Here is a 27,479-nt window from a genome sequence, read left to right on the forward strand (position 1 = left end):
ACTGAGATGAACAGTTTGCAGTATATACAAAGAGAAGAAGAAATCATAACTCTTATTAAAGCTAAAAAATAAGAAAATAAAAAGAGGACTGTGAACACAATTTAGAGATTAATGAAGAAAAAATAAAGAAAACTCATATTCACATTCTCAATATCTGTGACACTTAATTCTCTTATAACTATTAATTTCTCTCTTCAAAGAAGTAGAGAGTATCATGTCTGTAATACAGATAATTATTATATTTGATATAAAGACTATCAGAAATGCACAGACTTCAGAGAAGCTGAATATCAGAATATATATAGTTGTAGCAGAATCTTAAGAGCTGATCATCTATGTATGTAATCAGATATCTCTTATAAAGCTGTGTCTACTTTCTCAGTTATACTGAAGTATTCAGCCTGAAAATAATTGAGATGTGAAGAGAAGACTTATCTATTCAGATTAACTCTTATCATGAATTTATGACATTCATATTATCTTAATTACCTGGATTTTGCAGGTACTCAGAGACTCATCTCTTATTAACAATGAAATTGCAGAAATGCACTGCGGCGTGAGAATCATTGATAGAAAACCTAGACATATTTGAATATATCTGATCAGAGATTGTGCAGACAGAGAGAGAGTAATTATAGATCTGTAAGATTACAGAAGATACAGATAAAATCAGAAGCTTTATAAGAACTATCAGCTAGAGTCTGTAAGAAATTACTTATAAGAAGACTTACAGTAAAGAGAAGAACTGCACTGCTTGAAGTCAGAAACTGATCTGAGAGAGACATGAAATTAGCTGCTGATCTGAAGATCAGGTGTGATGACAGAGCTGAAAGAGATGAAGATACTATTATAAGCAGTGACATCTCTGCTTTATTAGTCAGTAAAAAGTAATCAGAGAAGTTACAGAAATACTCACAAGAAGCTCAGCAGCAGTCAGATATTATTTATAAGATATTGAAATTGAAAAAATTTTTTATTCTTGAGAAGTTCTTGAATTAATATATGAATATTATTAGAAACACTCTCTCTCTGTCATCTGAGTGAAAACACTTCACAGATGAATAAGAATACTCATAGTTTATAAGAATAAAAGCTATTATAGAAAAAGAAAAAAGAAGATGAGATTCTACAGATAGATCTGAGATATTTATACTACTTTAAAGAGATTTGTTTACACTGTGAGTGATTTCACAGAATAGTCAGATCACTCTAGTAAATAAAGAGTGATTGTAAATTATAGATCTGAATCTTTCTATATAATTATAAAGAGTGATTGCAGACTGTAGATATCTTGATTCTATAATTCTACAGAGTTGATAAAAGAATGAAAAATTTCTCACAATTCTACAGTATCAAAGAATAATGATTTATAAGAATAAGTGAAAGATTAACTTATAAATGCTTCTCTTTGATGAGAGTGATCTCACAGAGAGTGATTCATCTATGAAATGAATCTGTGTAATAATTATATAAGAATCTTATGAAAATGATTGAGAGTCAACTGAAACTCTTCTATATAAAAGATGTGAGATGAATCTGTATGATAGTTAGAGAAGAATCTGTAGATTATAAAGAATCTTATGAAATAAGAAACTGAGTGACAGACTCTTTTCTCTTTATAGTAACAAGGGATTTTTCCTCACTGAGGTTTTTTATAGATGTGAAGAGTTTTTAGTGAGTATTACTACAGTACTGAGCTGATTCTATAGAGTTACTCAGTGAAAGACTTCACAGACAAAGTCTTAGAGAGGGAGAAGTATGTAAGAAATCCTACTTCTTACAGATTCTTTATCTCTATTTCTATCTCTTATATAATCAATAGAGTTAGCAGCTCTTAACTACACACAACTATATAGACTGAAGTTTGTGAATACTATTCATAACTCAGCTTGAATACTATTATACATTTGACCTCTATATTTTATTCTTCTACTGTGAATACTTCTAGTAGTTAACAGTATATATCACGCCAAGCTGCAAACACCTGAATAATTGCCTGCGAGTACTTATTCTTACACAAAGGTATCTATGAAAGATAAAGAAGAGAAAGAAATAAAGAATTGATAATTCTTATATCTCTGAGTTTATGTTATGATTACAATGTATACTCTGAATGAGAAGATATCAGTGAGATATCTACTCAACTTCAGAATAAATATCAACTTCATATTCTATTTCTTTTCTTTAATGAAGAGTTGAAAGAAGATAGACCTGTCAGACCATGTGAAATTTACTGATGAAATAAAATATCACTGTTTTGACATAATTTAAGTGAAGTGTGTAATCACAGACTCAGAAGAAATCTTCAAGAAGAGCAGTCTGCTTCTTCATACAGTTAATATTATAGATGAGAATATCATTCTAGATCTTCTGTGATTGAGAGAAAATAATTCTCTCATTAACTAAGTTACTCAGATGTGACAGTACTATCTCACTAATAAAGAGATAGTGATAGAGAAATCTGAAGAGTTTCATTGAAAGAATCTTGAGAAGAAGATAGAGTTGATATACTGTGTAGCAGATGACTGAGACTTGAAAACAGATAAAAAAGTCATCACTCTCACTGCAAGATTAGCAGCAGTATCTGTTATTAAAGATGAATGAATATAATATCTCTTTACAGATTATAAGAATGTCTTTTTGAAAAGAGAAGCAGTGAAGTTTTCTGATATCAAGATATAATATAAGATTCATCTTGAAGACAGTGCAATGATATTATACAGGTCTCTTTATAACTTGTCTGTAAAGAAATTGAATGTTCTGTGCAAATATCTTGAAGAAGTGCAATCAAAGAACTGAATACACTTATCAAAGAGTCTGACAGAGACATCTATACTCTTTATACTCAAGAAGAATGATAGGTTATATCTATATGTAGACTACAGAGGTCTCAATAAGATGATAGTTAAGAATTACTATTCATTACTATTAATTAATAAGATGATCAATCAATTATCTGAAGCAAAGATGTTCTCAAAGATTGATATACAGAATATCTATCATAGAATCAGAGTTAATGAAGATAACATTTGAAAAACAGCTTTTCATATCAAGTACAGTAATTTTGAATATCTTGTTTTATCTTTTGATCTTTGTAACACTTCAGTCATCTTCCAGATCTATATAAATGAGGCACTGTGAGGCCTTGTCAATGTCTTCTGCATAGTATATCTGAATGACATTCTAATCTTCTCAAAATCAGAGAAAGAACATGATACTCATGTTTGAGAAGTGTTAAGTTGCTTGAGACAGTATCAACTCTATACAAACACTGAAAAATGCTTGTTCTACATGCAGGAGATTGATTTCTTAGATTATATTATTAAGATGAACAGCATTTCAATGAATAGAAGCCAGGTCTCTGTCATTGAGAACTGACTGACACTGTGAATGTATTATGAGATGCAGATGTTTCTAGAATTTATGAATTTCTACAGATAATTCATCTATACATATTCATAGATTACTGCTTCTCTTACAGATCTGTTAAAGAGAAGTGTAAAAGACAGAAAAATAAGACTATTTACTTTCACTCAAGACACTGCACAGATGTTTGTAGAATTGAAACAAGCTTTTACAGATGTTATAATACTGAATCACTTTAATTCTAACTTATTCAGTCAGTGTGAGACTGATACATCTGAGAAGAGAGTCTGTGAAATCTTTTCACAGTTAACACTGAAGGTCTTTCAATATTGAAAGAATCAGAGAATAATCATCTCTGAGAATACAGATAATAAATTATCTGTGAGAGAAGACTTTTTCACAGAGTCTATAAAATACTGTGAATAAAGATCAGTGATTTTCTTCTTCAAGAAGTTATCACTTATACAGAGAAGGTATGATACTTATAATCAGAAGATATTAGCAATTATTGAATTCTTTAAGATCTAGTAATATTATCTTCAGAATAGTAAGTACTCAGTGTAAGTTCTCACTGATTATATAAATCTCTATTACTTCTTAATAATAAAGAGCTTGACAGAATGTCAAGTCAGATAAGTGAAGCTGCTTTCAGAGTATAATTTCTATATCTGATACTGTTTAAATTAGCTTAATCTTATCAATACACTGTCTAGACAGTCTGATTATAATATTATTAATGTGAAGAAGAATTTTATAAAAGAATCTCTGTCATCACTGCAGAAGAAGCTGACTGCAGAGAATTGAGATTCTCTGAAGCTTAGAAACAGTGCTGATAAGACAGCTGTGTGATTCAGTATAAAAGATGAAAGAAAACTCAGATCTCTGTAGAGAACTAATACTGAAGATTATAAGCTTCTTGTGTTATATCTTATAATTATTGAATTGACAAAGATTGAAATAATCTACAATCTTCTAACTTGACTACTTTTAAAATTCATTAATAAGTTATAGAAGAGAAATATCTCTACTGCAGCTTGAATTTAGAAGTTGAAGAAGAAAGAATCTGATTTAAACTTGAAAGAGACAGACTCTGAGCAGAACAGTGCTGCTAAGAAATCAAGTCACTGATAACTAAGAAAATATAAACTTCTACTACTGAATGATTCAGTCTTTATTTCTTATAGCAGAGCAGTGTATCAGAAGTTATTGAGAATTCATGCAGAATTAAGCAGATCTATTCAAAAAATTGTGTCCTGGTCTTTTATAAAGAGAAAAATAAAAGAATCTTGTTTAGACAAGTGGAATAAAAGCTGGCAGAAACAAAAGAAGAGTATACATTATTCAAGATTTGAAACAAAACCCAAGTGGAAATCTTGTTCAATTAAATGTAAAAAGAAAATATTCTCATCTATAATACAGCTGAAACTAGGACATGGCTATTTCAAATCTTATATACAAAGATTTGATGATAGATTTGACTCAATAGAATACTCATTCTGCAATGCAAATGAGAATTCTGAGCATATTGTAATGCACTGTGCATTATACAATAATCTCAGAGTCAGATTGAAAGAGAAGTATGATCTAAATCAATTAAATATGAGATTCTTATTCTCAACTGAGACAGGAATTAAATACTTAATAGACTTTCTATCAGAAACTCAAGCAGCTACAAGAAAATGACTAAATTCAGAATTATCTGAATATGAAGAGGAGGAAATCAATCAAATATAGTCTGTTAAAACAGCTATACACTATCTTTTAATAATTTGTTTTGTTACAGTCTCTCTTTACTTTATCTTTTTCTTTCAATTTCTTTCTATCTATTTATTTAATGTGTCTATCTTTAAGACTGTGTTCTCTTTCTCTTTTCCTTTGTCATGATATTGTCAAATGGTTTCAAAGTATTAGAAGATGTTAAAACACTGCAATTTATAAACAGTTTTTGTATTCTGAGCTGAAATTTTCTGATTTTGCATATCTGAAATTGATGAATGTATAATAGTTAACTTTACAGATATAGAAAAAACCCTGAGAACTAAAAGTTCTCAGGTAGATGTCATAGTCTCTGACTGCATACATCTATAATTGAAGAATAATAATAATAATAATATTGAGAATTCATTATAATAATTCTTATATGAGACACTTTGAATTAGAGAAGACTGAGAAGCTTCTAAAATATAAATATATTTAAGACAAGCTTCAGACAGATATTAAAGAGTATATTAAGACTTATAATATCTGTTAAAGAATAAAGATTTCACAGTATAAGTAATACAGTGAGTTGATATCACTGTCTGTTTTAAAGAGCTCATGATAGAATCTATTAATGAATTTTATAGTTGACCTGCTGAAGTTGACAAGAGTTAAAGAATATAACTTAATTTTGATCATTATTGACTGCTTTATAAAGATGATCAGATATATCTCTATTTATAAAAAGATTAAAGCCTCTGAATTAACTGATCTGTTTTTAGATATCATCATTTATAATCACAGTGCTCTGAAATTATTGATAATAGATTGAGAATTCCTCTTCATTAGTAAATACTGATCAGCTTTTTACTATTATCTTATAATAAGATATCTTCTCAGTACTGCTTTTCATCTGCAGATAGATAATCAGACTGAATATCAGAATCAGATACTAGAACAGCATCTTTAAGTATTCTGTTTATATTATTAGAATAATTGACTTAAACATCTTTTAACTGCTGAATTTATATATAACAATATAAAGAATATAATTTTAAAGATATCTTCTTTCTATACTTATTATAAATATAATTCTTTATTACTCAGTGACATTGTGAATAATATTTCAAAAGAGAGAATAGATAGTTAGAATATTAAACAGATACAGAGAACAGAGTATTTCTCAGTATTAGAAGTAAAAGTGAGATTGAAACTTTTAAATAAAATTTATAAGAAAATGATGAAAAGTATTCACTATACTCAGAAATAGTAGATGAAATACTATAATTGAAAACATCTTTCAATAAAGTTCTTGATAGAGGATTAAGTACTACTTTCAGTAAAGAATATTAAGATAATAAGATTATATAAGAAGCTTAGTAAGTGATGACTAGAATCTTTCTCAGTAACAAGAGTGATGAATAAGCAGATATATAAGTTAAAATTACTTACAGAATTGAAATCAATTCATTCTATTTTTCACATTTTCTATTTAAAGCTCTATAAGCAATGTCTCAGAGCAGAGCTGTCTTGACTGAATAATATTAAGATTGAAAATGATACTGAATATCTTATGAAGAAAATATTGAATAAGTGAATATATTACAGCAAGCTTCAATATCTTATAAAATGAAAAGATTATTTATTATCAGAGAATTTATAAGAACTGCTTGAGTATTTGAAAAATACTGAGAAAGAGATTGTAAGCTATGAGACAGTTAGTAGAGACTACTCTGTTATATATCAGAGATATTGAGTAAGAAATACTGCTTAAAACTTCTTATTTTTCTTAAAGAATTTTTTTAGAGATAATCTTACAGTAATAAGCTGATATCTTATAGACTCTGTAACACTCTTCTTCTATTTTCTCTCAAAGGATTTTTTAGAAGTTTAATGAGACTATACAAGTATAAAATTTCTAAAGCAGTTAATAAGAAAAGAAAGAGATATTTAAAATTAATAAAGATTAATATTATTCACTTATAGACTGCTGCTATTCTAATAGAGTCACAGTCTGCTGAAAAAGTAAAAAGAGAGAATCAGAGTCTACTTATTAATAATTACATCTTCATCAAACTAATTCTTCACTATTAAAGTCTCAGACACTGATATCTTTATCTGCTGAGAAGTTAGTGCTGTGATACTGCAGAGAAGCATACTATAGAAGAGTATAAGAGATACTGAAAGTATTAACTTATTAACTTATAAAGCATCTCAGTTATCTGCTTCAACTGAAGTGAAATTCTCTTTAATTAGCAATTGATCTCTGCAGTGCTTTCAACAGCAGTGTCAGCTGACTTCTTCTTAAGACTAGTTATTTCAAGATGTTTTTTCATCTCAGAGACTCATGTCTTCATCTTCTTTTACAGATGAGTAAGAGAGATCTTCTCAGTCTTAACAGAATTTATCAATGCTTAAAGCTCTGAGACTCTCACTCTGTACTACTTGAGTATCTGAGCTTCTTATCAGAGCTGACATGATATCTTTCTGTGAGATAATACTTACAGAGAGATAGAAGTTGTTGTTACAGATACAATGAAAATAATAGAAGTGAGAGAAGAAATAAGTATATAAAATCCCTCTTTTCTTCAGCTGCTTAGTACAGTGCAGATAAGTGATAATATTAGTTAGAGATTATATCAGAGTCTTCTCACAGAGAGAAGATAAAGAAACTGCAGAACTCTGCAGACTTAACTCAGCAGTATTCTGAGCAGAGCTCAGATATGCTGTAGAAGAGAAACTACAGATTAAGCTTCTCAGAGTCACTGTTTCTGAAATCAAGCTCTCTCTGAGTTTCTCTTCAAATGATCACACAGAGTCATATGCTACTGTGTTGACTGAAGAGAAGGTGATGTTGCAATAATAATAAGAGAGGCAGAAAAAGAACTGAACATGAATGAACTGATCAGCAGAAGAAATAACACCTTACTACAAGACACAGTAACTACTGTCACAGCTGTAAGAGAAGTAGAAGAAAGTGTAACAATGAAAGTGATACTTCTGCAGCTCATTAACACTGCTGTCTCTGTCTTCAACCTGGCTTTCTTAATAGTTACAGAGACTGCAGCTGCATCATGAAGATGTTTACTCACTAGAAAATGTCAGAATAAGTCTCTTATTATCTCTCAAGAATGATGCTTTCATGCACTTACTATTACAGATGAGAAGAAGAAAGAAAAATATATTATAAAGAGAAGAATCTTTTCAAAAAAAAAAAATTCTATCACTACTGTTAACTTTGTCTCTAAAAATACATCACTTTTGTAGAAAATTTCATATATAGAACAGAATATAATAAGAGATCTATAAGTCACTTATTAACTATATTTTTCACATCTTAAATTGATATATAAGAAACTCACTTATCACATGTTTAATTTAAATGAAGATGAGAAAAGAAAGATCTACACAGTCAGCAGAAAAACTCATCTATTTCTTTATATCATATACAGTATATATGCTGTCAATTGATTGATAACTGTTGCTATATAATAAAGATAACTCTCAATTCAGTAATCTTGAGAGTATTGAGACTATACTTTTAAAGAGAAGAGTATTATCACACTCTCAGCTATATCAAGACTCTGCTGTAGTTCTACACAGCTCATTACTTTTATATAAATGATTTCATTCATTTTAAAGACTATTTAAACTGATTTTCAACCACTCTATAACATTATTCAGATATATTATAAAAAGATCTGATTAATGAATATAAGAACCTCACTTCTATATAAGATCAGCAGATTACTCTTTCTTAATAGTAAGATGCTACTGAGGTATCACTCTGACTATTCTCACTTATGAAATGAGAGAAGAGTATTTACTCATTGTCTATATAGAATAGCTAGATACTGACTTCTTATTAAAGAAGTCAGTGATTTGTTTTTCTTCTACTGAAATATATATAAGAGTTACTATGTATCTTATACAATCTTCTTAGTATACTAAGTATTATATCTGTGATATTCTTATAATAACTCTGTAGTCTACAAGCTCACTATTTAAGTAAGATAGTTAAGCTCACTTATACAGCTTTTCAAACAACTATCTCTACATGACACTGCTAACTAGCTACTGCTTTGATTCTGTTATATTATATTTATTTTCACATTCTTCAGAATCTTATCTGTAAGAATAAGATATCTATTCAATATATTTCATCTGTTAAGAACACAGTAGATAAGCTTACTAAATCACTTGAAACATTGAAATATACATACTGAAAGGAGATTATGAAGATGAAGGGATAGAGGGATAAAAAATAATGTATATCATGACTGGTTTTTCATTACTTCACATTTTCCAGTCATTTTTTGTATCTGTACTTGATTTGAAGGCGAATTTTGTATATAGCATTGTGTATAGTTACTCTGGTGAGTGGGGGTGTCAGGTCACGTGATCTGGCTTACTAATTCTTCCACCATATAACTTTTCACAAGCTAGCAACCTTTCAATCACACAAGCTTTACACCTTCCACAACTGTTAGGAAGAGCTAGTTGTAAGACTGACTTTAGTAGTATTAAAAACTGTTCTTTAGTATGCTATCTAGTCGACCATCGAGTGGATCACAAAAGCAGCTTCAAAGACTAGTAAAGAAAGATAAACTCAGGGAAAAGTTGGCAAGCACAGAGTTTTCAAGAAGAATCAAGATGCGAGGTTGATTTTTCCCTATCATCGAAGCCATATAATATTTAACGTATGCAACATGGTTCTGTGTGTTGCTGAGATCTAGATGTATAGGTCTATACATAGAGTGTAGGTAAATAAGTTCCCTTCTATATCTGTTCTCCACTTGGTCTCTCGGACGTTCTTAGCGACCAAGGTAGAGGCTAAAATCACTATACGCTCTTGTCAGTTGGACTGCGGTCCATGGACCAGCTAGGTAGGTCTCTGGGCCGTTTTCTACAGGATAATGACCAAGGTCACTGGATTACAGGAACGTTTCCAAGGTCTGATGCCGATGGACCTTGGTACTAGGGACCAGGGGTTTGGTACAGGTGCCGCGGACCCAACGGGTCCCTTGACCGCAGTTCAAGGCCCTGTCTGTACTAGTGACTACTGGCCGTTGTCCTGGTTGGCCTCTTTGCCAGTGAGGTCAACGGGGAGCCATGTCTTCTCGGAGGAACCAAATTGATGAAGATTTACTCTTCATGATCAACACAATCTTCAGAGCTCTCTTGGCAGAGTATGCTTCTCGCAAACTTTACGTTCGAGTCACACTACCTGACAGTCAAAGCAAAGTTTCACGATCCGACTATATACAATATCGGGCCCTATGTCAATTGCCAGGAATATGTTGTGTCATCCTATGACCGCGAGATCTACTATTATACACGACTGGGAGCCCAGTTGACGGCACGTAAACAGTTGGTAAAATCACCTGACCTACCTAACTGCTTTCAGTTAGGTAGGTCAGGTGACTTTTTCCAATTGTCCCTAGTGCCTCTCAGGGCCTTCCAGGCGCAGAGTGTTTATCATGTGTCATTTTTTTGCTAATGCACTCAATTTGAAGCATGAAGCATGTCTACAGATTGATGCGTGGTTTGTTAGCCTAGTCGCATCAAACAAATAAGCTGATTGTCAGAATATAATGAAAGAGAAATAAAATGAAAGGGAAGCGAAAGTATCTGATCTGCTCTCTATCTCTACAACTATCCTTGACTTGCTTAAGGCATTCGTCTGTTTTCACTTCTTCCTGTCTGTTGTGTGGGTTTTCGACTCAACTTGAAGCGTTGTTAATTGACGACGCTCAATTTGCGTGCAATTTGTTTCATAGGTGATAAGTTTTTAGCGACTTGTAGTCGAGCATTCCCTGCAAGCGACTGTGGAAGTTTTCGCGGATCAAAGGACACTAATGGCAGCTGTCTTTGTACTGGCTACATCAGACAAATAAGCTGATTGTGGAAGTTATAGTAGGAATGACTCGGGTGAGGTGACCAAGGTCCAGCGGTAATTCAATGTAACATGAGAGGAGCCATTGATTTAGTTAAGTGGCTATTCAAGACTCTCCTCTCTCTGACTCGCTAATGGTCTCCACCTCATATATGAATTTTAGCGCATTGCCCCGAGGACGGACACTCCCGCGACGTCGTAGACCGACTTAGAAGCGATAAGCATGGGTAGTATCCAAGTTTCCTTTCACAACCCTTTATGGTATCAACAATATTCTTTAGTGGGAGATTAAAGATAACTCTCTTCACGAGGTACTTTCCGACTATACCTGGGTCGCTCGTCAGTGGTCTACTGAGCAAAGATCACTTTTTATTTCTGCCAGATTGGTCAAATCGCCAACCCACTTGTAATTTGTCAGGGGATTGGAATGCACTGATCTAAAAATAAAGTTGGCTACCTACCGTTACACTATAGCCTTGGCAAGGGTTGAAATGAAGTGGAAAAGCTCTATTCCTTCTCTAAAGTTCTATGTCTGTCTTTATATAATGAGCCTAATTTTCTTCTATACTTGATATAAGCCTCTTGTCTTATCTTCTGTCCCTCCTCTCCACAGCCTCCAGCTGCTTGCCAGTCCTTTTGACCATTGTAAATGCCGTTTGTTACAAACCGCAACACTAGCGCCATCACGTGGGTTCCTTCGTTCAAAGACTCGCCTGGATTATTGCCTTGAAAGAGCTTGGAGAATTCACACAAATTTTCAGGTCATGTTCTCTCTGAACCTATTGTTCACTTCTAGGGCGTTTTGCCTAGTGATGATTTTGATCAGGACCTCGATAGGCAACAAAGATAGCGCTATTTCTCATTTTTTTCGTTTGGAACAAAGCGCAGCGGGTGACATTCAAAGCAACAAGTTACCTGGTGGAAGGTGGAAGAGTAGCTGCATGGTGACTTGCTATGAATAAAGCGTTAGAACCTAGTCCTAATCTAGCGATCTCCCAGCTCTGTCCCAGCTCGCAGCGTGATTTGAAGAATATAGGGTTTCACTGGGACCTCAGTGACCATACTCGTGAGATCCTCGATACTAGGCCTGGGGCAAAACCGGGAGCAAAACGAACGGCGAATGTTTTCCACTGGCAAGCGGCTGCACGGGCCGAGTCAAAGTCAATAACGGACTGGATTAAGAAGAATGGATCGCATGCTGTGATTAAGACCATCCAACACAAGACATTTGTGTTCCTTCACCTCTGGCAAATACATTATGTAGCTTACACTCGTCATTGATTTTTTTTTTCAGAACATTTATGGAAACAGTCTACAGTGTTCTGTGGACGACGTAACCAAACAGAGCCTAGCACCTATTGACGAAAATAAGTGCTACTGTTTAGCTGGAGAGTGACCGCTCTACAGCGAAGCAAATATTTCGCCAAGATTTTCAGACCCGCTACCTGTAGGTAGCGGGTCTGAAATACGTACCAGCTCGGATTTTTTTAGTTCTGATGAGAGAATGGCCCATTCTGGGACATGTAATATAGGGAAGATAGAATTTTTCGTTTCAATACAACTATATTAGCATTGAGGACTAATGCTATATTGTATCCGACGAGTATAGCCAGTAATAATGGAGAGAACGTAATGAGAAGTCACCGAACGATTTTACATTCGTATATTTGACCACAAGAGGCCATTTGCTAATTACGCGATGTTGAACCCAATGGGCTGCAACCCCTCTTCGTCTTGGTGATTTATCATTGGCATCATTAGGCTGGAGATGTGACAGCCACAAGTCACCGTCACCTACTGGCAGATACCTGGCTAATGGTTGGCGATGACATAGATCTATTCGAACTTAGAGCTGGAAAAAAGGGTTTAGAGTAAAAGTATACGTGAGAAGTAAGGAAAGAACAAACTAGTTCAGATTGTGGCATTTAATTCATGAAACGAAATCAGTATTAGGGACATTTAGTACAGTTATCCCAGATGGCAATCAACATCCCCCTCATGTTCTGTTGTCGAGACCATACCCAACAGTGATGCTCCTGTTTGAAGTGCTGCATGTCAGTGCTATACTAAATTTTCTGCTGGCGGAGTTGACACCTATATGACCAGCAATCCGGCCATTGGTCTTTATCTTAGCTAGCTTAGGCGTATTGAGGATCTCCTTGAGATCCAGTCGTTCTCTTTTTCCGTCACTGTCTTCCCATGACTCTATCCTAAGCCTGTTAAATCTGAGGCACGCCAAGAGGACATGCCGTACTGTTTGGTTTCCATTACCACATTCGCACAGGGCGTCGGTAACATCAGGCACCTTCCTCTCGTGTAGAAATTGTCGCAATCCGATTTTTGCCTGTGCCCATCTGAATAATGGTAGAGCTGAGAGCCTTGTGTAAGGAGTTGCGTCCCTCTTCCATTGAGCCAAGTATGACTCCCCTAGGGCTATGGTTCCCTCAGGGCCACAGCTCCCCTAGGGGATATGGCTCGCCCTAGGGTTATGGTTCCCTCAGGGTCACAGCTCCCCTAGGGGATATGGCTAGGGGACGGAATTCCCTAGGGACTTATTTACCCTGGGGGATGTGATTTCCCCTAGGGACGAGATTCCCCCAGGGGCCCCATAACCCTAGGGGCGTCATACTTCGACCTGAATATTCTCCGAAAACGTCGACTATATTTAGTAGTATGTGGCATACCACCTTTAATAGGCGTATGGCTTGTTCAACTCCCACAGTAGCGTAAACGACTGATGGGTCCTCCGCCATCTAGGCTATGTCGACTGTAAAATGATATTGTCTAATAATCAAAATGTTATATAACATATATCCCATATTTAGCTGTAGCATTTCAGTTTGGTAATGGCACGACATAAGTGTGGCACCGCTGCTTACCAAGCATCCAAAATTAACGAGCTAACTAGATTTGGTTACCATTTGAAACTGAAGGAAAGCCAATCACCTAGGCATGATTGATAAAAGAAAGAAGATGCTCTAATTCTTATTGGAATACAAAACGTCAGGATTATATTTTCGCATTATTAAGTGTAATAGCCCTGTCAAAGGCTTGAATAATTGGATCATAGAGAACTTCCGATTTCACTGGTGTCCCTGTAAAAATATCATCTTTGTAGATACAAAACAAGACCTTCCTCACATCTCGACACAGAGACTTTACCTCCTCGAACTCGGGCGGAAACTCAACCAACAGATTTTCGAATCTTTTGGCACCCATATCACTCGCTTTAATACGTGCAATGTCGTCGTATGATCCTGTATACCACTTTGCCAGGCGGCTTACTTTGGGTCGGCCCTGTAAGTTCGTCGATAGTCTCCAACCGTGACGAGCACACTGCCAAATAAGCACGTAGAGAAACGATTCTAGATCGTGACGGTAGGTATGGTCTGTTCCGTCCAACACCTCAATCGCCATGAACTCCATCGTGCCTGTCTGCTGTCTCGCCCCAGTGCGGCCCTTGTCGCGTTCCTTGGCGAGATCAAGGTCGATCAACATGCCGTGGTAGCCATCAGCCTTGTCCGGATTGGTGATGATGATATTGTTCTCAGAGATATCGCGATGGAGGATTTTGCCGTCCAGGTAGAGGGACCGGTGCGCCTTGATCGCATCGCGTAGCGCAAGCAGCAACTCCTTTGCCGAAGTGAACTGATGGATCGCCCGTCCTGCAGGTGTGATGGCCAAACAGCGGAAGATGCGGTTGTCGAACGGCCCTTCTCTCGTGGAGGCGACCAGGCTAGTCTTCTGCGCTGCCTCGACATCGAACGACACCTCGTCATTGGATGCGATATCCTGGAATCTCTTGCTCGACCGTGACCGTTTGAGAGGTGGTGCACCTACCGCCTGTCTAGATTTCCGCTTCCTCGAAGAACCCGATGAAGAGCCCTTCGCGAGGCTTAGTCCCTGCAGCTGTGTAATTGACTGAGACTGCTGGCTCTGGGGTTGCGATAGGCTAAACGAAGACGACACACTGAGAGCCGGACGACCGCGGAAAGGATACGGCTCCCCAAAAGAAAGACCATCACGCAGCTCCGCGATGCTCGTGACGGTGCCCTGCCCAATGACTTTGGCAACCCCTTTCACACCGCGTTGGTGTGCGAGTCGGAGAAGGTCGACTTCCGGGCGCCGTCTGGCAGACATCCACGAGAACTTGACCACGCTTTCACCATCCGAGTTTGGAATGCCTGGGCTGTTGGCGAGAAAGCAGCAGGTGCCACGACAAACAACAGCTGACTGAACGGCGATAGGTTTTGGTTGTAGCCGCAGTTGTTTCCTTCCGCTGTCAGCATCTGATATAGAGACTGTCCGGCATCCGTCATCGTGCAAGGTGGTGAACACGTCGAGTCCTAGCTCTTCATCGCTCATCAACGTATATCCAATCATGGCCCTGAAGAATCTTTTAGGGTCACGGCGAATATCAAAGGGTCCAGAGCTATACGGGCCTGATCGGTCAGTCACCCATAACTCCATTTCAGACCCACAAAGGGTGAAGGAGTGGACGAACCGACGGGTCGGCTGCGCAGCGAAGACGTCTCGCACGTACCGCTCCATCTGTAAGAGTGTCCCCTTGTCAAAATCGGGCTGCTTCAGCTCACCGATGACATGGATATCCTTCCAGTCATGTCTGGTGTCCTTGTTCTCGTTCTTTCTCCGCTTCATCAAGAAATCGAGCTGTCGCTCGGCTTCCGACCCGGTCAGGTCTTTCTTCTTTATCGTCTTCTTGTAGTAGTACCCGCGCGTCTCAGCAAAGAACCTCTCCTGGAGGCCGAACAACCACTCAAGAACGTCTTCCTCCGTCGGAGGATCGGGAAAGTCCTCAACCTCATCGTGGCCTCGCTGTAGCACTCTCTCATAGATGGTGGAAAAACCTTCCTCCCAGTCCTTTCCTTGGAAATATTTCGCGTCGAAGCCCTCAACAACCCTGTATGTGCACGTCTTAATCTCGTCAAAGATCCTCAGCTCTACAAGCTCACGCGTCTGTTCTTTGCCTTGCTGGGAAGAGAAAGTAGATCTCAGCGGTGTGGCCTGTGATGTCGGGGGAACGGTTGGAAGGGGTGTACATCGCGATACAGCGACGATAAGATCGAATACAGTCTTCCATATGTCAATGTCAGACGCTTTTTGGAGTATGAGCCGTACCAACGGACGGTAATCTTCGTAGCTGAAATCCCCACTGCGCAGGCGGCGGAAAATACCTGACAGCTCAGAAGCCACATCTTGGTTGCTTGCCGGTGAGCGAAGATTGAAAGCTGATCTTTCACCCATCAATGTAGTAAGCAGTTTCGATATTGCATCTTGAAAATATTCGCTGTCATCCGTCGCTTTATCATTACAGTAGTCTTCAGACTCTTGAAGGTACTTGTGCAAACGATGAAGGGAGTCATTGAAAGGATGCTTGGAGATAATAGAGAGATCATCCCCCGATAAACTATCCATCTCAAATTTCAGTGCATAAATTGAGCGATAGTAGATTCGCCTGACAACTGCGACTGGTTGTATGACATCTGCTTATGAGAGTAAATATGAGAGAGTGAACATGAGAGTAAACCATACCGTCTGAGTCATCACGTGAGCCCTTTATGTAAACAAGTCATCTCTCATTCAAGTAAGCCAGTGGCTTCAAGCTTCCTACACATTATAGTGACAGGAAGGAAGAGAGTGAAGTTGGTAGTTTCTTACTCTGCCACAATTACGCTTCAGTAGGCACCGCAACATACACTGGCATGCACTGACTTATCTCCTATCAAGCGACATAAATGTGATTAAACGAAGGAAAGAATTATTTTCCGCTACGAAAGGTTATAGCCCGAAAAAACATCAAAATGAGATAAAAAAACTATCTGCTGTCCCTTCATCCATTTGCGCCCGTGGAGACGCTGAACCTCACTCGTCATAAAGGTCCATCGATAGAGTTTGGCCCCCCAGTTTAGGCACGACGTGTCCGTTCACCATCAGAGCTCTCTGGATATGCGCAAATTTCAGCCGGCCCTCGTTAGCAGCCAGCGTACAAGCAATGGATAAATGGTTCTTGATCTGTGACTATAATGAGAGGATGGCAATGCAATGCAACAAGTGTATGTCACTTACCTCCCGTCCATTCAGCTTCACCAGAGCCAGTGAGTCCAGTTCCTGCTCATTAATATTCACCTGGAGCTTGGTGTTATTGGTAAGGTACTGTGCAAACACTTCTCTTCGAGCATCATTATTCAGATCGGAGTAATGAAATGTTAGGTGGACACGATTGCGGATTGCTGAATCCAACCCAGTTGGCTGATTAGTAGTCAAGAACATAACTCCGTCATAGTATTCGAGCTTATGAAGGAAGGTAGCCACAAGACGATTTCGTTCGATGTGTTCGGTAGATCGTTGTGTGAGGAAGACATCTGCCTCATCAAGCAGTAGCAGTGCTTTCCAGTGACTTGCTGTTCGAAGAATCTCCCCAAGCTGCCTGTCCAAATGTGCAGCATCAGACGATAGTTGACCGGCAGATACCTGATACGTGAGCTTTACGTAAGGAACTCAAGAATTGATTCAGGAAACGTACGGAGTATAGCGGCCGTTTGTGTGTCTCTGCCAACGACTCTGCCGTCCCAGTCTTCCCAACCCCGGGAGGTCCACTAGACGTGTCAGCTGCACATTATCGAAAATAGATTAGGAAACATATGACAAGAGTGCAATGAGACCGCGCCCTTTGTTTTTTATAAAATCATCGAATTCGCTCATCCTCCCGCTCCCCAAACGACTTTCACCTATTGCCTTAATGATCTCTTTTCGGTCGTGTGGAAGCACTAGCCGATCAAATGGAGCTGGCAACCACTCAATCTCTGAAATATTGTCAATTGCAAACTCGCCTAGAGAATGTCAGTCCTGGTAATCCTGCATTCATTTATCGGGTAACTTACCCCAGAATTTGTCCCCTAGACTGAATCCAAGAACGGTTGGCGTACATACAAGCAGATCATTTTCTGATAGCTCGCCTGGACGCTTGTCCGTACATTTCACCCGCTCCTCGAACCTGTCAGAGGCGGTTCCATTGAACAAGTCAATGCAGGACACACGATTCTGGAGCTTCGGATAACCTGGGTTGACTTCTTGAAACCTGCATGCATCAATCATGATCCTTCCATTGACCGGCACATGGGCGATGGAGCCATCTTTTTTGCGGATAAACGATACGCCATGGTATTGGCAATGATGGCTAGACAATGTCTCAGTGAATGTCTTTCCACACCTGCGCAGATACCTCTCTATCGTATCCTTCTGTGGGTGGTACTGGAGAGGAAAGGCAGAAAGTTTGCTGATTGGTATCGCTCCGTGGAACTTGAATATAGACAGTTCATCTTGCACCTCCTCAAAAACCCGTCCGTCGAAGTCAATATAACGACAAGAGAGCTCAAAATACTTTATACCCTGACGTGTTTCCTTTTCCTTTCCAAAATCGTATATAAGCGCCCTCGGTTTACCGGTGCCAGGACAGGCTGCGCATATAATCTCCTCGGGTTTGAACAGGAATTTTAAAAGATCATACGTGATCATTTGCTGCGCGCAGAGAGCCTCAAGCCTCTGTGATGATTCTGTATAGGTACTTTCGATACAATCTATCAATAGTGCCAAATGTTTGAGACCTGTTTCAGAAGCTGCTGGCCATTCCGAACTGATATAGCTCTTCATCTTTGGCAGGCACGTGAATAACAGTTCTTGATCCATCTGCCATTCCGTTAGTGTTAATCCAAGTGGATAAGGGGGAGACATACTGTGGGTTTATCAGATTCAAGACTGACTGCCTTCAGACCCTGAAATATATCCCTCAAAACGTTACCCAGTTCTTCCGATTTGATGTCGATGTAAGATTTGGGTTCCGTGGAGTTTTTTTCTTCCCACTATCAGTAGCTGCCAAATCGGGTCTGGTGGGAATAAACTTACCGTACCGCTGGCGCACAACAAATATATATTCGTCAAGCTCCGTGATGGTAGAGGCACTAACCGAGTCCTTGATTTTGTATTTGTACTCTTTTTCGTCCCAGCTAACAAGATTTTAGCAAATGCAGTATAGGGATATGAGCTAAAACGCACAGTTCATCAACCTCTCTATAATCCATCTTGGACGCTCGTACCCTTGTTCCATTCGACTCAGATTTGTCCGTCAGCTGTTCCGCAGAAGCACTGTCCCTAGAATCAGAAGGAGTAGATGATTCAGCCACTTCTTGTGACCTCTTTACCATTCGCAATGCATGTTCAAGAGCTGAGGCAAGGCGATCCTCAGTCACGAATGGGGAAACAGTGATAGGGGAAGGGGGCGGGTTGTGAGGCAACTGCATCCGTTTCTTCTCGAACGCATCATCCTGCTTGATCGTCTTTAGAATCTCGGTAGTTTCTCCACCATTGGTTGTGAGGTTCTCCTGGATTGGATTGCTTGCATGCAGTTCCCTTGGCGAAGAAGGGCGGCTCGGAATAGATGGGAATGACGGTGGAGATTTAGGTGGTGTTTGAGGCTGGGAGGATGGCTGGTGAACAACCACGGTTGAAGATCTGCCATTGACCTTCGTTGCTGCTGGCATTGTGCTGTTTGAAATGGCCTTTTGAGAACACAAATTGAAGATTTGTTATTTGTTACATCGAGGATTGGGAGGAATCGTTCCTCTTTATATACTTGTCATCGACCTAACATGCAATGCAATATCCATCATTTTCTTGCAGGGATTCCTTCTTTGTGATGATCTATTTGGCGCAAGACCATGTTCAAGGAATGGGATGACAGTGAAGTTCATACAGTAGATTGAGCATAGCGGCGATGTAAAGTTAAAATTATAAAAAGAGCTGTTTGTTGAACACCCTTGTCTCCTCATTAATGGGCTTACCTAGAGCTATGTCCTGGCGTTCAATAAATTGACCGGATCTTAATTGGTCACTTGTGCATAAATACAGCCAGCTCTGAGGTTCCGACTTCACGTCAGTCTTTGGGACATCAAGTTGATCATGGTTAACAGAACTCTGGTTTCCGATTGCCAATCACCTTGTTGACTAACACCCAACGCCCCCACTATTCACGTGACTGGGCACACAAAGCCTGAGGAGAAGAGACTAGAATGATCTTGGTTGAACGAAGTTGGCAGTTAACTGTCAAAAAGTTGACCGAATTCGAAGCACACTTGTCGAGCGTCATAACTAGCACTGTCTTGCTCTCTTACCTTCAAGATCCAACTGCCACTCGCCAGACACTTCACACATTGAGAATCTGCCTCTCCAGCAGGGCAGCGGGGCATTTCATGAAACCTTGCCATGCCCCTCTCAAAAAGGGAGTTAAGGTATTTCATCAAATCCACGCAGAATTTATTTTCGGACAGCATGACTCCGTTTCCGTCATCATCAAATTCCATCAAGTGCTTTCCCACTTTCCCGCCCATGTTGCACTCCGCAACTCGAAGCTTGGATTAATCTTTATCATACTGTCGATTTCCCTGGCATCATCAGCCATTGTAGGGAGTTGTGTTGTTCAAGGCCTTACGTCAGCGCCTGCGATATTATCCTGTGTCGAACTCTATGCCGAGAGACTCTAGAAACTTATTGTTATTATGGAGGTCAGCCATCTACAAAATTTCTTCATTGCAATATGATGCAACTAACATTGCTATTTATAAAGAGGGGTGAAAAGGCTCTTGCGGGCGAGGAAGAAAGAAACATCCCGAGTCATCGATTTCCGCCTGATACAGTCAGTAGAACGATATATTTCAAAGGCGAACGTCTCTCGATCTACAACCAGCAAACGAACCATCTGAAGACAAGGGCAGAAGATATACAAGAATACAGGGAATATGAGGTGCCTCCTGGGTACACCTGCTATGTTATTGGTGCCAGCTTGTATTTCAAGGTTTAAGTGTTTATCGCTCGTTGCATTCCAAGGACACTGTTCAGGTGATACCCATCATCGTGACCGCATCAAATGGTCAAGGAGACGTCCTGCATTTCATCCCTTGGGAACAAAGTACCCAGACACCCTGTTTTCGTCAATCTGTGCTTTCTTTCCCACTTCCAGAGCTGGCTATTCTCGACGGCCTTTTTAAACGGTTCCGGTAAGGTTGAAATAATACCGGCAGGAGCATTCGAGAACATGTATTTCATCTCTGCAAACCATATAATATCGTCAGATTCATGTATATAGTTGAACTTGTGTCTTCTCACCTCTATTTTCACCATTCGGGGGTGGTGTCCAGTGCTCATTTTCCATTCTGGAGCTGGAGGAAGTCTCTAATCCGACTTCACAGCTTATCTCCTTGGGACACTCAATACGTACGTGTTTCGTCGCCGGTTCGTTTTCTGACATGTTGCTCTTTGTTATCACTAATTTGGAATTCGTGCTTATGATAGCCTGGATTCACATTAATATTAAAGTATTGATTCGGCTAGAAGGAAATCTTACTTTCGAGGAAGGAAAGTGTGTTTGGTTGTCTCAGTGCGCGTGCCATAACCTGCCTAATCTGCTCCGAAGCTATCCAACCGCAAGGAAGACTCTGTATTGCCAGGTATCTCTGCACGTTTTCCAGTAGCCATTCAAACTCATCGCCAGCCAAAGTGGCTAAGCTGTTAAAAGCGATCATGCAGAGAACAGCTGTTTCACATCCTAGATTTTGGAGTCTAGCCCAGCGAGGCTCGTCATGGGAGCCAGTCTTGGGGTTACCATCTGATAGTTTCCTGATATTGAAGCTCAATTTCCGCACTGGTAGTTGCTTTCCACGACGTATGAGTCTTATAATAGGCTCCAGTTTTTCTAGCACTGAAAGCTGAGTTCAAAGCTCTGAAACCTCGGCTTTCAAGGCCTTCAATGTACCTTGGTCATTGTCATGAAGATGAAAGGAAGCATGGTTGATTGTGTTCAGTTCGTTGAATGTTGGTCGCATAATGGCGAAGTGTCAGAGACAACATAAATCCAAAGAATGGTGTGGGTGGTAGGATAACGAGCATGGGACACAACTCGATTTAAATGACAGGATGGTCGTGCGGGGTTGGCTATGAGCTAGTTTGGCTGCTCTTGGCTCTCAAGTCATTTGATGCAGTTCCCCGCCAGCTTCGCTTAAGCATGATGGCTCTGAACACAGGCATTGACACTTCGGATGTATGTGGAAAATTGGAGTCCTGTCAACATCATTTGAATGCCTACTGCAGTCTTGGAGAGAAAGCCAATTGTCAAATGCCACGTAAACTCCACCTGAAGACCAGTCATCAGTCACCCGAACTGCACCAACCACAGTTTTTGGTTGCGCGGTTCCTGTTTCAGTAGAAGATCTATTTTGGGGATCACCACCAAAGGCCCATGCTGTCGTTCAATCCTGGTAGCTGTAGCTTGTGACATGTCAGACTCTCCCTCCCCTCCCCATTGGGAAGCACATAAATACAGTGCTTTCACCACCACTTGTTGAGAAAAAGCGGCATCTTTCACCAAGTAAATGCACATATCAAGCCAGTCAATCGCCTCGACCCTTCTTCCCTTCTCGATGACTTGTTGGAACCATGGCAGCAACGATTTCATATAATCCACCAAGTCTGTCTTCATTCTTGACTGATTCCATTACCACCATAAAGGCAGCCGCGCACCCGCCAGACAATATCTCGAGTACGTCGGAGAAGAAGACCAACCACTGAGTGCTCTATCTCCCTACTTCGCACAACACGTCGGTTCACCTCGATTTGAGCCCCTCTGGCCCTGGTGCCGCCCCTGCATGTCTGCTCGTGAGTCGTCTCAACTATACAATTTCGACAAATGTCGTGAAGACATGCAATATCACTGTCCGCACCGGGACTACTGTCAAGACGATCTTGGACACTATCAAGTCAACCAATTACGATCGATATAAGTTCGCCGAGGGGGGTCAGGGCTGCCGCTTCTGGGTGGACAAGATGGTGACGTTGCTGCAGGAACGTCAAATCGCCGTCAACGAAATTGAAACACAGGCAGTTCATAACGATCTTCAGCGAGTTTGGTCTTCTGAAGGTCAGCCCGTGCCAGCTGCTCAGCTTACTGGGATGAGCCCTGGTACTTTCTATTAGCATCTTTTGTTCACGTTAATGCACTTGATATATTTCGTGAAAGCAAATACGAGTAATTTGATTGTCACAACCATACTCTACGTGCAGGTCCTCTGCGGTACATGGCCAGATGGTTTTGTCCACGCTGCTGTCGTCAATGCAAAACCAATCGTCAGTAAATGTTCTGCTTCTTCTTGGTAGTTATCCATATATTTCAGTAGTCCTTGTGTAAATTCGGGAGTGCCAGTCCTCAAGAGCGCTGCCGTTTCAAATAGCTCAGGATATCCACCGGAGTGGGCCCAGTCGAGTAGCCAGATATTTCCATCTCCATCAAGTATCATGTTGCGAGGGGCGACATCCATATGGCACATAACAAGCTTGCGGAATTTGCCGGAGAATCCATGATGGTCGTATGTAACACGATTGAATTCTTTGCACACGAGGAGACGCTCATTAAACCAATCTTCCATATGCCGAGAAGTCAGGAATGGCCCAGCCCCGTAATCAGTAAAGAGCGGCCCGCGCGAGATGCCACCGCCGACTGGCCCGGGCCGTTCTATCTCGATGTCATGAATTGTACGGAGATAGTCCGCTATTTGGGCATAGATAGAGGACCGGACCTTGTTGGTGAGTGTAGGCCAGATATCACACAAGGGGCTACCGTTGATAAACTCCATCAGAATGTAACCCACCACTTGTTCCTCGCCATTATATACTACGGAGCGCTCCTCCCATGCATCAAAAATCATAGGCACTCGTATCCTTGTTCTCTTACGAATAAATTTTGTATTTCTCGCCTCGGCTAGGGACACTCCGTTACCGTACTTTAGCACGGCAGATTCATGAACTCGCACTAAAACTGCACCTTCCTGTCCATAGACAACTGGAGCGGAATGTATAGCACCCAAAAGCCGGATTCGAGAGATATCCTGGATTTTGCATCCAGCCAGGGGAAAGGGAGGTGCCATGACAACAGCGATGACTGGTATCTTGATGGCTGGGCTTCGGTAGGGATAGGCTAGGGAGAACCGCAGGCGAGCAAAGAAAAGCGTCGTTTTTCGGGGTTGTTAACAAGAAGCTCACTAAGAAACTGTCAACGAACAGAACCATCTTGTAATTTTTTCTGCACTTACAAAGTCTCATGGCATTCGGTTCATATGGGCCCTTACACACAAATCGATGGGATAGATCTCCAGGGCTGACCTTAAATGCGTCCGACGAAGGAAAGGGATCAGGCAATAATGTCTTGTCTCCAGTCTCACGTGCGGCACTACTAGACTGGCCGGCGGGACCATGAATTTCACATTTGGTCCCATTTGGCCTGGTCCCATACATTTCTTGGCGTGAGTCCCACCAGGACCAAGCCTCAAAAAAATCTGAAAATGGACCATTTCTGAGAGAAATGACATGAAAAATGACCAGATTTAATTCAAGAATAGTGAAATGAGAGTAATTTCTCAGAATAAACTGTGAAAGATGATTATTCTTTCAAAATCAGAATAAGACTGAGATTAAAGATTAAAATCAGTCTCATTCAGTTCATTCAGTGATTACTTATATAATCAGAATTTGATAATAATTATTGATAATACTCATGAAACAACTAAATACATTCTTATACAAGTTTATTCTTTATTTTCTCATAAAAACTATACTTCTCTGATATACTGTGATTAGAGATATTAAACTATCTGATAATTTCATATTTTATAATTATAAGTTTCTTGATTATTTCTTCTTATAATTGTTCTCAGTAATAGTAATAAATATCTTAATTTAAGTTAAACTTTCACTTCATTCTTATCTCTATCAATGAAATTATCAGAATATTATATATTATCAGTATAATAGTTGAATATATACTCTCAATAATTTTTTATAACTCTAGAATTGATTTAATATATGAATTCATTAGATTATCTTAAAGATAGTAGTTAAATTCAGTTTTATAAGTATATAGTTTTATCTGATTTTCAGTTATAATTAATATATATAAGTTCTGTTTCAAAGTTAGTATTATAATTCTATGAAATATAAAGTATTATCAAAGATTATTACTTATTAAAGAATTATATTTCACTATCTTTATATCTTAAACATCTGTTTATTTAAATCTCTGATAGTTAGTATTATAGTAGTCTCAGACTAATTTAATATATAAGTCTTATTTCTTCTCTATTCAATCTTAAGAAGTGTAGATATTAACTTAATAAGAGAAATTTAGTAAAGCTGCTATAGTATAATACTCTGTAAAAGATTATTCAGTTTTACTATAGTAATATATCAGTTTATTTCTTATAGTAATAATAGCCTGCACTATAGTATTATCTCAGACTGAATTTCTTTTTAAGTAATTTAACTACTTCTTAAGATAAGTAAATAAACTATTATATACTTATCAGACTGACTGCAGTATTAATATATAAGTGATTAAAACTGTCTTTATTATCTTATAAAACTGAAATAGTAAATTAATTATATATTTTAACTAAGTTTACTTTATATTAAAAAGTTTTAATATCTGAATCTTTTCTTAATCAGAGTATTGTATTTAATAATTAATTATCTGATATAATTAAAGAGTCTGAATAGTTATCTTATATATTAAACTTTATTATATTTTAACATTCTGTATTATATTCAGTGATATAACTGATTTATTTATTTATTAAATATTATGAAATTATTATTATTATTTAGAGAAGATATAAATTATATTAATAATATTTTAAATCTGTAATATTTAAATTATTAGTCAATCTATTCAAAATTAATAGTAGTATTATTAAAAAGTATTATTAAAAAACAATATTAAAAAGTATTATTAAAAAATATTATCTTTTATAAAATAAATATAAAAGTTACTTAAGTAATCACTTTTATTTTATTCTTATTTCAAGAATCAGTTATCTCATTATTCTTTATCTTGATATTAAGATTCTTTATCAGTATTTATATCATAAGTTGAATTATATAAGTAATATAGAGAATATAATCTTATTTATTATTTCAGAAATACAAAGTTAATTTTTACTTTAAACTCTTTATTATAGTATAGTTATTCACAGTATTATCAGTTATAATTATAAGAAGACTGAGACTAATATCTTAATAGTTATTTTTAATCACAGCTATTAATATTTCTACTATATAATTCTCAGTATAACTACTGATTAATGATTTAAATTCAATTAATGTCTTTTAATAAGTTCAGTTCTTATCAATATAATAATATATAACTTTTATAAATATAAGATTATTTATACTAGTTTATACATTCACTGTAAGAGATACTTTTTAATAATTCTTCAACTCTGATTCTAGATATTATATATTAACTTTGTAGTATATTTTAAGATTGAACTGAAGACAGAATCAATATGAAATATAAAGATTTAAATTAAGTATTTAAAGAAGTATTCAGAATTCAGAGTTTTCAATTAATTAAAGAGAAAGATTTAGAGATATATATATATAAAATAATTATTCATGAAAGTTATTAAATAAGAGTTATGAAATCAGAGTACTGATATATAATCATTTTTACATAATTTTCTTCAAATTAGAAAGTTAGTGTTATTAAAAATTATTATCTGATAGAGTAACTTATCAGCTCAGTAATAATTTTCTGATTATTTTTCTTTTATTATCTATATTTTAATGACTTTAAATATCAGAAAATTTCTTTAGAATTATAATCAGTTTATAATGAATATTTTTAAATAAAGTTATAGTAATTGTAGTAGAGAGATAACTCTTTAGTAATCTATAATACAATCTATTAATAATTATTCTATAGTTTATCTTAATATTTGTATTGAGTTTTTTATAAATTTCATGACCTGAAATCAGATATGAAGAATGAAGTGATTATTCATTATAATTGAAAGAGAGTATTCTGTATTGAATTGTAAATAATATAGACTTTGTAATTTATAGTGATTTCTTAAAGAGTTTATGAATCTTCAATAGAAGTAAAAGAAATGAAAGAAGTGAATTTAGAAGATATAATAATAATTTAAGAAAGATAATAATTTATTTTCAATAACTAATCACTGATGTGTGTAAGAAGAATTAATATAAGAGAAAATAATCTTGTTTCTTAACTTAGTTATAATTTTAGTACTAACTCAGATTGAATATCATTAATATATAAAAGTAAATAAATAATCTTGATTAATCTCTGTTATATTTCTTAAAATATATTAATATTATAAAAGAGAGTATTATCAAATTATATTATCAGATAATATCATTAAAAATATATTAATATTATTATATTAATATTGAAAAAATGTTGATACTTATATATTATAGTGATTTGTGAATCATGATAGTTAAATATATATATATATATATCATTTCTGACTTGATTACAACTTGTACAATAATTTTTGAAAACTTAAAATCAATTTTAATTATTAATAATTAAAAACTTAAACTTATAACTAACTAATATAAAAAGAAAAAAATCTACTTCTTCTTTTTCTTATTCTTC

At 37.4% G+C, this 27,479-nt stretch overlaps 8 protein-coding genes across 8 annotated transcripts; 3 read left to right on the forward strand and 5 right to left on the reverse strand.

Annotated features, from left to right (window-relative positions):
- Window positions 1–9,980: 9,980 nt before the first annotated feature.
- BDBG_17613 (uncharacterized protein) lies at window positions 9,981–10,202 on the forward strand (the record flags this gene model as incomplete). The annotated part of the gene is made up of 1 exon (XM_031725295.1): window positions 9,981–10,202. One exon carries the CDS (start codon window positions 9,981–9,983, stop codon window positions 10,200–10,202), a length of 222 nt encoding a protein of 73 aa, XP_031580188.1.
- A 1,554-nt stretch (window positions 10,203–11,756) lies between these two features.
- On the forward strand, window positions 11,757–12,384 carry BDBG_07454 (uncharacterized protein). The gene has a single exon (XM_002622006.2). The coding sequence runs from the start codon at window positions 11,915–11,917 to the stop codon at window positions 12,239–12,241; it is 327 nt and encodes a 108-aa protein (XP_002622052.1). The 5' UTR covers window positions 11,757–11,914; the 3' UTR covers window positions 12,242–12,384.
- A 492-nt stretch (window positions 12,385–12,876) lies between these two features.
- On the reverse strand, window positions 12,877–13,713 carry BDBG_17614 (uncharacterized protein; the record flags this gene model as incomplete). The annotated part of the gene is made up of 3 exons (XM_031725296.1): window positions 12,877–13,421; window positions 13,590–13,619; window positions 13,645–13,713. 3 exons carry the CDS (start codon window positions 13,711–13,713, stop codon window positions 12,957–12,959), a joined length of 564 nt encoding a protein of 187 aa, XP_031580189.1. The 3' UTR covers window positions 12,877–12,956.
- Window positions 13,714–13,969: 256 nt separating this feature from the next.
- BDBG_07455 (serine/threonine-protein kinase Sgk2) lies at window positions 13,970–16,396 on the reverse strand (the record flags this gene model as incomplete). The annotated part of the gene is made up of 1 exon (XM_002622007.1): window positions 13,970–16,396. The coding sequence occupies one exon, from the start codon at window positions 16,394–16,396 to the stop codon at window positions 13,970–13,972; it is 2,427 nt and encodes an 808-aa protein (XP_002622053.1).
- A 447-nt stretch (window positions 16,397–16,843) lies between these two features.
- On the reverse strand, window positions 16,844–19,518 carry BDBG_07456 (uncharacterized protein; the record flags this gene model as incomplete). The annotated part of the gene is made up of 8 exons (XM_031723102.1): window positions 16,844–16,921; window positions 17,048–17,452; window positions 17,505–17,577; window positions 17,628–17,811; window positions 17,863–18,667; window positions 18,715–18,833; window positions 18,884–18,984; window positions 19,034–19,518. The coding sequence occupies 8 exons, from the start codon at window positions 19,516–19,518 to the stop codon at window positions 16,844–16,846; spliced, it is 2,250 nt and encodes a 749-aa protein (XP_031580190.1).
- Window positions 19,519–20,896: 1,378 nt separating this feature from the next.
- BDBG_07457 (uncharacterized protein) lies at window positions 20,897–21,855 on the reverse strand (the record flags this gene model as incomplete). The annotated part of the gene is made up of 4 exons (XM_031723103.1): window positions 20,897–21,081; window positions 21,252–21,326; window positions 21,378–21,731; window positions 21,786–21,855. 4 exons carry the CDS (start codon window positions 21,853–21,855, stop codon window positions 20,897–20,899), a joined length of 684 nt encoding a protein of 227 aa, XP_031580191.1.
- Window positions 21,856–22,465: 610 nt separating this feature from the next.
- On the forward strand, window positions 22,466–23,002 carry BDBG_07458 (uncharacterized protein; the record flags this gene model as incomplete). Its single annotated transcript, XM_002622010.1, has 2 exons — window positions 22,466–22,568; window positions 22,599–23,002. The coding sequence occupies 2 exons, from the start codon at window positions 22,466–22,468 to the stop codon at window positions 23,000–23,002; spliced, it is 507 nt and encodes a 168-aa protein (XP_002622056.1).
- Window positions 23,003–23,079: 77 nt separating this feature from the next.
- On the reverse strand, window positions 23,080–23,949 carry BDBG_07459 (phosphotransferase enzyme family protein; the record flags this gene model as incomplete). The annotated part of the gene is made up of 1 exon (XM_031723104.1): window positions 23,080–23,949. One exon carries the CDS (start codon window positions 23,947–23,949, stop codon window positions 23,080–23,082), a length of 870 nt encoding a protein of 289 aa, XP_031580192.1.
- Between the last annotated feature and the right edge of the window lie 3,530 nt (window positions 23,950–27,479).

The sequence above is a fragment of the Blastomyces gilchristii genome, assembly GCF_000003855.2.
Source record: "Blastomyces gilchristii SLH14081 genomic scaffold supercont1.19, whole genome shotgun sequence".
Lineage (NCBI taxonomy): Eukaryota > Fungi > Ascomycota > Eurotiomycetes > Onygenales > Ajellomycetaceae > Blastomyces > Blastomyces gilchristii.